The sequence below is a fragment of the Coenobita brevimanus genome, chromosome 116 (assembly GCF_032717465.1).
Source record: "Coenobita brevimanus isolate Jiangsu-jjx chromosome 116, ASM3271746v2, whole genome shotgun sequence".
In the NCBI taxonomy this organism is placed as follows: Eukaryota; Metazoa; Arthropoda; class Malacostraca; order Decapoda; family Coenobitidae; genus Coenobita; species Coenobita brevimanus.
The window spans coordinates 38,301,025-38,314,549 of NC_137069.1; the positions used below are offsets into that span (position 1 = coordinate 38,301,025).

The following is a 13,525-nucleotide window of genomic DNA, read 5'->3' on the forward strand; positions in this document are numbered from 1 at the left end:
AAATTTTATATTTCTTTTCACTGTAAAATTGGATACATCTCGAATTAATTCACTCATCGGCTTTTACATGTCCAATTTCATATTCTTTCGGATTTTTCAACTGTATTAAACATTTCTTACTCAAATTATTTCAACTCACACTTCGTCTATGGTTCAAAGATTTAAAATTTCAATTCTTCCTTTTTTCTCTCTCCTCACAGAGTATCTTATTTCAATTTCTTCACTCAGCTAACTCACTAGCTAACTCTCACGCTTTCTAACATTCCAGTATTTCAGTTCCTTCCGTGCTCTAATTTATCAGCTTTCCTAAGTTATCTTTCCCAAGCATATCCCCATTCTCCTTTCATTTCAGCTCATTTCACCCTTTCTATCCAATATTCTGGTCATTTTAAACCTTTCATCTTTCCATAGTTTCTCATTCTTCTATAATTTTAGCTCACAAACGATCCCACTTTCTCAGTTCATATCTCGTCTCACCTCAGCTCACATTTGTTCTCTGATTCACAGCTCCAGTAGTTGTAATGCTTCCAGACATCCAGATTTCCAGATTTTTACGTTGTCCTTGAATTTTAGCTCGCAGACGATCTCACTCTTCTCAGCTCATCTCAAATTTCTTCTCGCCTTGGCTCACTTCTCTCTGATCCTTTTTTTTTTTTTTTCAGTCGTGTAAGGCACTTTCGCTTTTAATTATTTTAGCTCACTAAGCTCATCTCAAATCCCGTCTCACATCACTGATTTGGCTCAACTCTTCTCACATGGTTAACTTGACTTATCTCATCTCAAATATCATCTCTTTTTGGCTCAGTTCTCTCTTCCTCTGATCCATAGTTTCAAACTGAAAGTCTTCACAATTCTTGTCTCTGTTTTCCCTTCCCAATTCATCTCTTTTCCTCTCTTTACTTTACCTTTCCACTGCGTCTATTGTTCCTTCTTCCTTTCTTTATTCTTCCTTGCCAGTTTCTCTTTATTTTCCTTCCTAATTCCTCTTTTTATTTTTCTTCCTATTTTCTTTCCCAATTCCTCTCTATTTCTAGTTCTCAATCACTTGGGTGGGCGGTCTTTTTCATGAGGGTTTTGGAAAGATGAATGACTACTCTTTTAGAGAGAGAGAGAGAGAGAGAGAGAGAGAGAGAGAGTGAGAGAGAATGACGTAAACCTTTTGAGAAACTCATGCAAATCCATGACTGAGGTCTGTATCTAAAAAAGGAAAGGCTGAGAAAGGAAGACAAGAAGAGAGAGAGAGAAAAAAAAGGAAGGCAGGAAGAAAAGGAAAAATGAAAGATAAAAAGAGCGTAGAAGAAACCAAAGAAAATGGAGATGAGGTAAACATCAAGGGAGACTCATACGAACACCAGAGATTTAAAAAAAAAAAAAAAAGCAAGCAGTAAAAAAAAATTACGAAGAGTTAAAAGACAGTGAAATTTAGAGAAAACGTGACTGGTAACAAAAAAGTAGAGAAGTACAGTAGGCGAGACTCATGTAGATCACAGAGAAAGAGCTACCCCATAGAAACGAAAAGATCCTGGAAAGATGAAACAATGAAAAAAAGTCGTGAAGAAAAAGAGAAGGAAACAAGGAAAGCTTAGAGAAAATGAGAGGCTAAAATATAAGTGAGGAAGTTACATTAGGGGGTGACTCGTGTATCCCAGACAGAACTACCTCTAGCGAGGAAAAAGACCAGGGAGAAAAAAAAAAAAACAAAAAAAAAACAGGAACACTTGTGAAGAAGGATGGAAAGAAAAAGGATAGTCACAGCTTAGAGAAAACGAGATAGGGAAAAGGAAAATGGAAAAGTTAATATTAGGGGGGACTCAGGTAGACCCCAGATGGAGGACCGCCGCTAGAGATACCGCCACTAATAGCCCCGTCCACCGTAGACTAGAGGCTGAGTTGCAGTAGGAGAAGTCACAGGAGCAGACCCGGCGGATGAGGACCCGGGTGGTGTAGGTCTCGCACGTGTTGGTCATGATGGTGTCGTTGGTGGCGCAGTTTCGGTGGAAGCTCTCCATCTCCCCTGGGGAGAAAAGGAGAGGGGTAGATTATAGGGAGGCTTCCTAGCACCTCTTCCTTAGAGATTTATTTTGCATATTGAGCTATTAATATTTGCTGGCACGGTATTTTTTAAATCTCGTTATAATACGGATTACAGCAAATAGGAAAATTATGAGCTTAATGCATGGAATAAATTACTAAGGAAAAGGTATTAGGGAATCGCCCAGACAGATTAAAAAAGATCTATGGACCACGCAGACAATTATTCTATCCCTTTTAGATGGTTCGGGCTTATACGAGAGAGAGAGAGAGAGAGAGAGAGAGAGAGAGAGAGAGAGAGAGAGAGAGAGAGAGAGAGAGAGAGAGTATTTATACCGATATATTGACAACTGCCACAGTACATTAACATCAGAAAAATCTTAATTCAGAGAGAGAGAGAGAGAGAGTCAAACATTTATACAAATCTGCTGACTACCAGTAGAATGTATATCAGTATAATAAATAAAATTTAATCCAGAGAGAGAGAGAGAGAGAGAGAGAGAGAGAGAGAGAGAATCACCATGCATGGGTAATGTGCTGCCAATTTGCATGAACAACACTTTGCCTGAATTATCAAAGAGAGAAAATGAGTTAAGGTTTTGGTCAATAAATTATTTGCAAGAACTAACATTATTATTATTTTTTATCAGTATCTCATTTATATATTTATTTCATTACCTTTTCCTTATCTTTTTTTAATACCATTACTTTATAGATATTTACCTTGGAGCTGCTTATAAAACTGTTCTTTAGAAACTCGCCGGATTTGTATTATCTATCTATTCTATCAATAGCAAGACGCCTTAATCCGTAAAGGGTGGCCACAAACAAATCGCCTCCATGTCGCCCTGTCCTCTGCTATTACACTGCCCTCCCCCCAGCTCACACATCTCCTCTCTCATATACCTCTCCACTCCAACTCATCCTCGGTTTACTCTTTACTCTTTATTTCACTTCTCTCTCTCTCTCTCTCTCTCTCTCTCTCTCTCTCTCTCTCTCTCTCTCTCTCTCTCTCTTAATTCACGATGAAATTGTCCCTGAAACTGTTTGTCAGAAATTCACTATATTTTGCGTAAAAGTTCCTGGTCATGTTAACGCGTCCTGGTGCAAGTGAGGGCAAGAGTGGTCAATATTTGAAGTTATAGGTCAAGGAAGGTCAAGGTAGGTCAAAGAAGGTCAATGCAGGTCAAGGTAGGTCAAGGCAGGTCAAGGCAGGTCAAGGTAGGTCAAGGCAGGTCAAGACAAAACTTTCCAATATGTTGACCTTGGACTGTTGAAGAGGTTGTAGTTAATTTTTATTGTTTTTGTAACTTTTCACCAATATTTTTGAAAGGTTATTCTTCTACACACACACACACACACACACACACACACACACACACACACACACACACACACACACGTCATGTGTGTGACCCATTATATGTATGATGTATGTATTTTCGCCACATTCCTTGTATTCATCTAGTCTCTGTTATAATAGCCAAGCATACAGTATGTATGTACGTATGTATGTATGGTTTTGTATGGCTTGTATCACACATGTATCATCTATGTATCATGTATGTATCCTCCCTGTATCCCGTAACAACAGCCCACGGTGCGGGTGTATATATTATGTCCGTACGTATGTATGTAAGTTTTTATGTATGCATTCGTGTAAGTATAGCCTTTCCAGCGGACTCCAACCCATTACCCTAGTATGCTCAGAGTGATATACCCCACGCTAGGGACACTGCCTACTTACGCTGATATACTAACATACATACTCTGGTACACTAACCTACTGTACTTACTTCCTCTGATATACTAGCCTACTTACGCCCAAACTTGTTTGTTTACCTACTTGGAGATATATTTACTCTGAAACTACTTACTTACTCTGGTATACAAACATACCTTGGTATACTAACATACTTACTGATAAACTAACCTACTTACCCTGATATACTAACCTACTTACTTACTGTACATAGTCATATACTAACATACACCCAGGCTTCCTTATTGTCATACACTAATTTACTTACACAGTGGCTTACTTACACCAATATACTCACCGACTTACTCGAAAGCTTGTCTGTCTACTTGCCATAGGGCCTACTTACCCGAATACACTAACCCACTTTGAGACCTACTTACAGTACTTACCAGTCTACCCTAAAACAGTACACCTATTTGCGCCTATACACCATTAGTACACCTGGGTCTCACAGACCCACAAAATAGAAAAAAAAAAAATACTCGTGTTTTATTTACTGAATCCTTGACAAATCTACAACCTTTTTGGTTCAATTTACAATGCAATAATGAATATACAATTAAAATTAACATATTTAAAGCATTTTAGGCAAAATTTTGAAAAAAAATCTTTACAGTTTCTGTTTACATGGACCCCATAAGAAAAGAAACGACACAATGATGCTCTCACTGCTGTCAAAGCTAGTGGCATGAAGGGTCTTCGTGGTGTGGAGAGGGCAATTCACAGGGTGAAAAAATTTGCATCACACAACAGTAAATTTCAGCTCCCCTTATCCAGTACACCTGGGTCTCACAGACCCGACCACGACTTTAGTGTGTTATACACCAAAACAGAAGGAGACCTGGAAAACCACACAGCCACCTTTAGCATCGGCATTCAAACCTAGGAAGCTATTGAGAAGGACAGGGGTCCCTGGCATATAGTAGTTGCTAAACCAGTAAGTGGCAAAAAGTGGCCGGGTCTCTCAGACCCAGGTGTACTGTTTCAGGGTACTCACTAACATATCCACTCTAGGCTGTTCTTCATTCTCAGTACTTATATACATGTAGACCTACTTGCAGATATTACATTTATGCGTAAGTATTTCCCTTACCTACAAACCTACTTCACCATCTCAACATCATCATCATCATCATTCTCGTCTTCACCATCATCACCATCACCACCATCACCACCGTCATCATCATCCATCATCGTCATCATCGTCATCATCACCATCATCAATCATTCTAAACAGGAAGAAAGCATCTCATTTTTCTCCACTCTGACCTAGTAACTGTTAGCCTGTTTCATCAGATCCCAGCAAATCTTCGAATCTCATCTCTCCATCTTGCTCTCCGTCTGCCTCTTCCTCTCACTCCATCTCTAGGCTGCCACCCAGTTACCTGGTTGTTCACTTGTTATGTGTTCTACGAAGGACGTGACCTGCCCACATCCATTTATGTGTTTGGACTGTACTGATTATATCCTTTACTTTCCTTTATTCCCTTATCCAGGAGGTTCTCTTTTTATCTCTCAATGTGACACCTTTATCTCTCCATGTGATCCCTAATATAATCCTCTCCATTCCTCTCATACCAATCCTAAATTACTCTTCTCCCTAAACAGAATGAAAAAAAATATAAACGTATCATGCTGAGTACATTAAAATCTCGAATGACTGTAATAAGAGACGAAATCGGAAAGTTTAAATACTTTATTTGAGGTATAATAAAGGTGAATGTGTTACCTTTACTCGTTTATGATTTATTAAAGCTTTTTATTGGGGTATTATGCTTTTCATTCTTCTTTTTCCTCGTCATCATCATCATCATCATCATCAGCAGCAGCAGCAGCATTCTTCATCATCATCATCATCATCATCTTCATTATTATTATTATTAATATTATTTTTATTATTATTATTATTATTATTATTATTATTACAGGTAATAGTAGTAGTAGTAGCAGTAGTAGTAGTAGTAGTAGTAGCAGTAGTAGTAGACGCAGCAGCAGCAGTATTAGCTGTAGCAGTACTACCATTATTATTATTATTATTATTATTATTATCATTACCTTTACCACATAGTCTTCAATAACCAACCCTTGCCCTTAACAAAAAATACAGTAATCAAAGCTAGACCACTTCACCATTTTTCGAGCTGCATATAACAAAAGAAAATTTGAGCCCACTGTTCGTTCATGCATTTTTACAGTTCTTCAATGACCTATAAACCTGAAGCGAGCGTGGTTAATTAAACTCATAACTCAGAAATGCAAAAAAAAAAAAAAAAGAAAAAGAAAAAAGAAAAGTAAAACGAGAAAGAGAAAAATTAGAAAGATGAAAATGTGTGAGGACGCTTCTTTTTTAGTGAGATGTAAACAGAATGGGGGAAATGAATGGATATGATGCATCTTGTGGTAATGAGAGAGAGAGAGAGAGAGAGAGAGAGAGAGAGAGAGAGAGAATCCAGTGTAAGAGAAATTAGAGCTAGCTTCCACTCTCACCATTAATATCGTAGACGGTCACCGATTCACAGCCCAAGTCGCAGGATTCGGACTCGATCTGCTCCTCAGTGAAGTTGGCGTCCATGCAGCCGTCTATCCTCGAGCTGTTGCTTCGAGGAGAGTAGCTGCAGAGGAAACACTCCACGCTGAGGCCTGGACGGGCAGGAAAAGGAGGACAATCAGGCAGGAAAATTGGGTAGGAAAATTGAGAAGGAAATCAGGAATAATGTGATGATGATGATGATGATGATGATGATGATGGTGATTTGGGAGGAGAAGCTGCAGAGGAAACACACCACGCTGAGGCTTGCGGGGGGAGGAAAATCAGAATATGGTAAGAAAATTGGGTAAGAAATCAGGTAAATATGGTAAGAAAACTGAGTAGGAACCCAGGAAAATATGGTAAGAAGAATGGGTAGGAAATCAGGAAAATGTGGTATGAGAATTGGACAGAACATCAGGAAAAACGTGGTGGTGATCATGATGATGATGATGATGAATTATTACTTCGGGGAGAGTAGTTAACATAAGAAACACTCCACTCTTAGACCTGTGTGAGGAAAATAAGGAAAATAATAAAACTGAGTAGGACATCAGGAAAACTGTGGTTGTGTTGGTGGTGATGGTGGGCATGATGATACTGATGAAGTGTTAACATCACACTGCCAAAGGTTATATACACCTCACTCTGTCACACACACACACACACACACACACACACACAATCTCCCACCCCTACCCTTCCACTTCCACGTCCCCCTCCCTATCCCCCAACCCCATCTCACAATATAAAAACTGCCTTCGTCTAAACAGCAGTTTCACCCCTTGCCCAGATAATCACAAGGCTCAGTGTAAATGTAAACTGCTGGTCGAGAAAGCCGGGCCCTTTACCTCGCTGCAAAGGACAAAGGGAGGAATTAAGCGCCTGACAGAGAAAAGGAGATTTCGCCTTCTGCAATACACGCAAGGCTCTGCAACACACGCCCAGGTTGCACGGGTTTATTTCTCCTTAGAGCTTGGGGATTAAAAGCGAAGGTTAGAATAATTTAGAACAAAAACATTTAAAAGTACAAAATAATAAAAACCTTGATTTACTGCAAGGCATGTCTGGTGCTGGAGTGGGAGCCTTCTCGCACTGGCACCCATATGACAATAGTTCTTTCACACTAACCTAGCCCAGATTTTCGTCCTATTGTAGCTTATTTCACGAAGGTCAGTGGTTGGAAAGGACAATACTATTTTCCATCCTTTCCACAACACATCTTCGTGACTAGGATCATCATCTATTGTTAATAAGGTGTTACAATTTGGAACTCAAGATGGAGAGATGGCAATTTTAAGCCAAATTAGAGTAAAACGAGTATAGTTGACTCTTCTGCTTGGTTATACAAACTACTCTCAACTCCCTCTCTCCATGCCCTCTGAAAGGAGGATGGTGAGCTGCAAGAGGAGGGGAACTTAAGCCTACAGTCCACCGAGTTCATGTTCAGATAAGCCTGGGATTACAGCTACTACTACTGAATGGATTTTGGGATTATACGCAGAGTTAAGAATATTCCAATTTGTTTAGAATCATTTACCTACATAAACAAGGCGGCGCGTCTCCTTGGTTACTAATTCTTGCTGTTGTCAGATGGTAAAAGCCTAGTAGAAAAGAAAGAATGAACGAGACCTATATATAATTCGGTGATTCGCTGGGACTGGATGGAACAGGCATACATTGAAAAAAAAAAAAAATGGAAATGCCTATGTTCTGCAGTAGACTGACTCAGCCTGATGTTGACCATGACGACGACGATGATGATGATGATGATAACGTTCAATTTTTTCCTTTGCTACTAAAAGACAATTTTCGAAATAATTGTGTAGAGGAGTTTTAAAGGAGCTTTGCACGGCTCTGTGTGTGTGTGTGTGTGTGTGTGTGTGTGTGTGTGTGTGTGTGTGTGTGTGTAAAAGGCAAGCAATATTGCGTGTACGCTCTTTGTGTGTGCATGTATAAAGGGACTTCAATACCTTGTGTGTGTGTGTGTGTGTGTGTGTGTGTGTGTGTGTGTGTGTGTGTGTGTGTGTGTGTGTGTGTGTGTGTGTGTGTGTGTGTGTGTGTGTGTGTGTGTGTGTGTGACTCAGTGTGTACGTGTGTGTGCTCGCTTGTGTTTTGTGTGCGTGTGCTTGTGCAAAATGCAGGTTAGTTGAGAGTTGTAAATGACAATCATCCGTTTCAGTTCTTTGCAACACGAGGTCACAAGCCAGAAGGCTACAAGTAAGTCACTGAGTACATTTGGCTGCTTGATTATGTGACGCGATGTTGTGTGTGGCGAGAGAGAGAAAGAAAAAAAAACAGTAAGTCTTTTTCCTGATAATCTGGGTAAAAGGAAATGAGATATAAGGGGGATTAGGGGGAGAGAGAGAGAGAGGGGGGGGGGAGGCTCACATCCTAGGTACAAATGTAGGCAAAGAAAGTCACCTAATATTTCACCTCTTCTATTTCTCACTTTCCTCTGCTGGCTAATATTCCTAATCTGAGAGAGACATGGTATATTTCCCTGCCCATAGACACAAAAGTTCGCCTAATATTTCACCTCCTCTGCCTCTCACTTTCCTCTGTTGGCTAGGATGTGGGAGACTTGGTTCAGATATCATTAGTGACAGGGGAGTCGAAACAAGGGCTTATATGGTCGAAGGACGATGTAAGGTCACGTTCATTATCCTCGCCTTGTCCTTAATGTCCTTTGAGCTGTAGGGAAAGTGGATTTGGCACGGTCCTTCTGCAGGGGAACTGGTGACAGGTGGGAGAGGCAAGGCTACGACAGTCCAGGGTTGTATCCAAATTCGTGACTGTGAATGCTTCACACACACACACACACACACACACACACACACACACACACACACACACACACACAAGGCAAAAACAAACACAGCAAATTCAAATAAAGTCAGAGCGGCGGAAAACACACTGCAAATAGAGGAGAGAAGTGGCATCGTTCAATACTCTACTGTATCTCAACACGATTTTTATTCACATTCAAAAACGAAAAGAAATAATAATGCCACAAAAACAAATGCGTATCAGGTCAGAGCAGCGGGAAACGTACTACAGGGTGGGGCAGAAACACCTGACTTTTTTTTTTAATTTATTATTAAACCACTGTGTTAGTTAAACAATTATATTATAGGTACAGAAACATTCAGAAATGTATGGCGTTTAAGCTGACATGTTAGTTTTAAATCACAATGCAGGATCTGGCGTAGGCTCCGAGGACTAATCCCAAGTGCCAGGGAATGACGTCGAGCTGATCTTGCTGGTCGCCTGTGGATGGCGTCTGGGACGCGGATCACGTTCTCATGTGTACGGACTGATCGACGGCGACCAGGAGGATTTGAGTCTCGCATAGAACCATCTTCACGCCATTTCCTTACCTACAGTAACACAGTGTTCCGAGAAGGTGAGATTCGTGTGTTATAATGTCTCCGAAACGCCCGCTGTATAGCTGTTACAGAGTTTGTTTTGATGAACGTTTCTCCTGCAACAACACGCTCCTGTACAGACCAACCATCCATGCTGACTAAACTCTAAGTAGTGAACTGTGAGATCGTCAACACTCCACCAGCGAACCAAACCTCCAAGTAGTGAACTGTGAGATCGTCCACACGCCACCAGCGAACCAAACCTGTAACCATAGCAACAACATTTTAAAAACCGTCAGGAGTTTCTGCCCCACCCTGTACATACAGAAGTGAGGTGTGATACCGTAAAGCGCTGGGCATCGTCATGAAATATTCTACTTATAATAAATTCGTCTGGTAATATCAAAAACACACACACACACACACACACACACACACACACACACACACGAAAAAAAAAAAAAGAGAAAAATGTAAAAAATGCGGCGAATTCAACATAAACTCGGAAAGACGGGGAACGTACGACACAGGGAGGTTAGAGGTGGCATTGTAATGCACTGGACATCGTCAAAAATACGTTTGGTATAATATAATCATCTAGTGGTATCAGAACACATAAAAACGAGAAAAAATGCAGCAAAATCACATAAACTCATAAAGACAGGGAACCTACGACATAGAGAGAAGAGAGATGACATTATTAAAAAACTGTGTATTGTTAAAAAATATAATATATTCTTGTTATAATAAATTCTTCTGGTGGTATTAAAAAAAAAAACGAGAAAAAATGCAGCTAAGTCGCACAACACTCAGAAAAACGGGGAACGTACGATAAACAAAGGTGAGAGGTGGCGTCGTCAACACACTGGGCAGAGCCAAAAATATTCTAGTTTAATACAATCGTCTGGTGGTACAGGGTGACCCAAAATGAATGCAAACCATAACACTACGAAGACGTAGGGGCATTACTCATGGGGAGCAATGGTTCCAGCAGGATGGGGCCACCCTATACACTTCAAACCAAACGTTGCTGTGGCTGCAGCAACGATTCGGGGATCGACTGATCAGTAGGAGGTGGAGGTGTAACCCTGAGTGGGTTCCACACTCACCCGACCTGAATCCCCCAGATTTCTATCTGTGGGGTTATCTGAAGAATCATGTTTGTGAAAACCACCCCTAGAGAATCAGAGACCTGAAAACAGAAATCATAACCAACATCAGAGCTGTCCCAGTAGAGGAGTGTGTCCGCGTAACTGGCAATTTCGCATTCAGGAGTGCCAGTGACGTCGAGGTGGTCATTTGGAACACATTTTGGAAAGGTCATAAAAAAACGGACCATTTGAATTCCAGAACCCAAATTTTCAAGACTTTTATCAGCTCAGGTTAACATCAATGCAAAAATAAAGCAAATCTCTTATCAGTTGTATCCATGACACACACTTTTATGGGTTGCATTCATTTTGGGTCACCCTGTATAGAAACACGTAAAAAGTGAGAAAAAATACAACAAACTCACATAAAACTCAGAAAGACAGAGAACCTACGACATTGAGAGGTGAGTGGTGACATCGTAAAGCACTGCGCACCGTCAAAACATATTCTAGTTTAATATAAATGTCTGGTGGTGTCAAAAACACATAAAAAAGAGAGAAAATACTAAAAAAAAAGCAGCAAAATCAGATAAAACTCAGGAAAACGGAAACGCACGACCGAGAGGTGAAAAGTGACGTCATTTCAGCTCAGGTCAGCGTCATTTTCTGATCCGTTCACTTCGATATTAGTTGATCCGGTTACCAGCTCGGAAAATTGTCTGTTTACATCAACGGAGGGATGAAATTGAAGTGTGCAGTACGTATGAGAGAGAGAGAGAGAGAGAGAGAGAGAGATCATTCTTTGAACTTTGGCTCTGACCTGCCGCCTGCTCGACTAATTCTTCTAGTCTGGGCAGTGGATAGATATCCGTGGCTAAATGTTGATTCACGTGGCGATAATCTAAACACATGCGCTTGCTGCCGTCCGGTTTGTTAACTAATACAATAGGAGATAACCAGGCAGCTGTTGGTAATAATACGAAGACTTTTATTCTCTAATTACGAGAGCTTTAGAAGAGAGAGAGAGAGAGAGAGAGAGAGAGAGAGAGAGAGAGAGAATTCTAATTAATGCCATTGTAGTGCAAAGAAACCAATTGTACTGTTAAGCCTTTGACGCTGCAGTAAATAAGAATAAAATCAAGAAAATAGATTGCTTAACTCACCACCAATTATTTAATAATCTGTTACGAGAGAGAGATCAAAGGGATTAATCCCCGAGCTAGACCTCATCAGATCATATAGTCCTGCTAGGATTACGGGAGGGCGCTACCCCTCCCAGCACAGCAGCCACCGGGCGGGGAGCGAACTCGCAACCTCACGATTACGAGCCCGACACCCTACCTCCGAGCTACCGCGCTCTCATACGAGAGAGAGAGAGAGAAAGAGAGTGTGCAACCTTCTTTATAACCAGGAACATTTTTCGACTATAGTTAAAGAAAAAAAAATAAAGCAGAAGGACTCATGACCGAGAGAAAAAATCCTGATAAATGACAAAATAATAATAATAAAAAAAACATTATTTATAGAGACAAACCTAACTAATGTGGCAAGAAAATTATTATTAGACATAACATGAAAATAAACAGCCAATACACCTGAGTTTGGGGATAACCAGATGAACGACAGTCAGGTAGAAAATGTATTGATGTAAAAAAAAATTAAGTCGGCTGTAAAAAAGAGTTGGGAAGATACTGCACGTATTAATGTAGAAAAATTAGTGGGTTGTAAAAAAAAGTTGGGAAATGTGATGATAATAAATATAGTAATGTAAACAAGGAAGTCAGCTGTAAAAAGGGTTGATGGATAATGAAGAGTAGTAAATGATGAAGAAAGGATGGGGAAACCAAGGACGGTATTCTCGTGTGGATAGGAGTTCACTAACACCGCTTCCTTACCGATTTATTTATGATTCTACTCCGTTACTATATTCCTGTGTGTTATTCATGCAGTCTATGTCGATATTAAAGAGATACAGTATAAGTTGATGATGATGATGATGATAGTGATGATGATAGTGGTAGTGGTAGCGATGACGACGATGATGTTGATAGTGGTAGTGATGATAATGATAATGACAGTGGTAGTGGTAGTGATGATGATGATGATGATGATGGTGATGATGGTAGTAGTGGTAATGATGACGATGATGATGACAGAAACATCATTCCAGTGAGCTGGCTCAACACAAACAAACACACACACACACACACACACACACACACACACACACACACACACACACTGCCATTCTTTATTCACCAGACATCAGTTATTCAAACTCGGATTAATCTCCTTCATTTCCTAGCATGCATAAGATGCTGATGAACACCAGGATAATACTTAGGCCCGTATTCTCTAACACCTTTTCCTAAACGATTTGGTTTGTTTATTACACCTTACTCTCCTCTTCTGTAAGGAAGCTCCCTGATATCTTTTCCCAAGCGAAAATTGTGCTTATTACATCTTACTGTCCTCTTCTGTGTAAGGAAACTCCCTTGCACCTTTCCCGAAGAGATTTATTTAGCTTATTACACATTACTCACCTCCTCTGCGTAAGGAAAGGCCTTAACACATTTTCCTAAGCGATTTGTTTTGTTTATTACACCTTACTGTCATCCTCTATGTTATATAAACCCTCTGCAATATCGCTATACGCTGCACAAATACCGTATAAAAGCCATATGCCAAAATAAATCGCTAAGGAAAAGGTGTTAGGAAGCCCCCGTACGCGACGAGAATACGCGTC

The 13,525-nt window shown here is 40.3% G+C and overlaps 1 protein-coding gene across 1 annotated transcript in view; it reads right to left on the reverse strand.

The window, feature by feature from the left end:
- Positions 1–1,811: 1,811 nt before the first annotated feature.
- The window catches only part of LOC145418720 (uncharacterized), an 11,953-nt gene continuing 239 nt past the window's right edge, over positions 1,812–13,525 (reverse strand). Inside the window, exons 2-3 of the mRNA XM_080287056.1 lie at positions 6,281–6,433; positions 1,812–2,014 (exon numbers count right to left, since the gene is read on the reverse strand). Coding sequence (XP_080143182.1) covers positions 1,812–2,014; positions 6,281–6,433 — 356 coding nt within the window. The remainder of the gene's footprint in view (positions 2,015–6,280; positions 6,434–13,525) is intronic.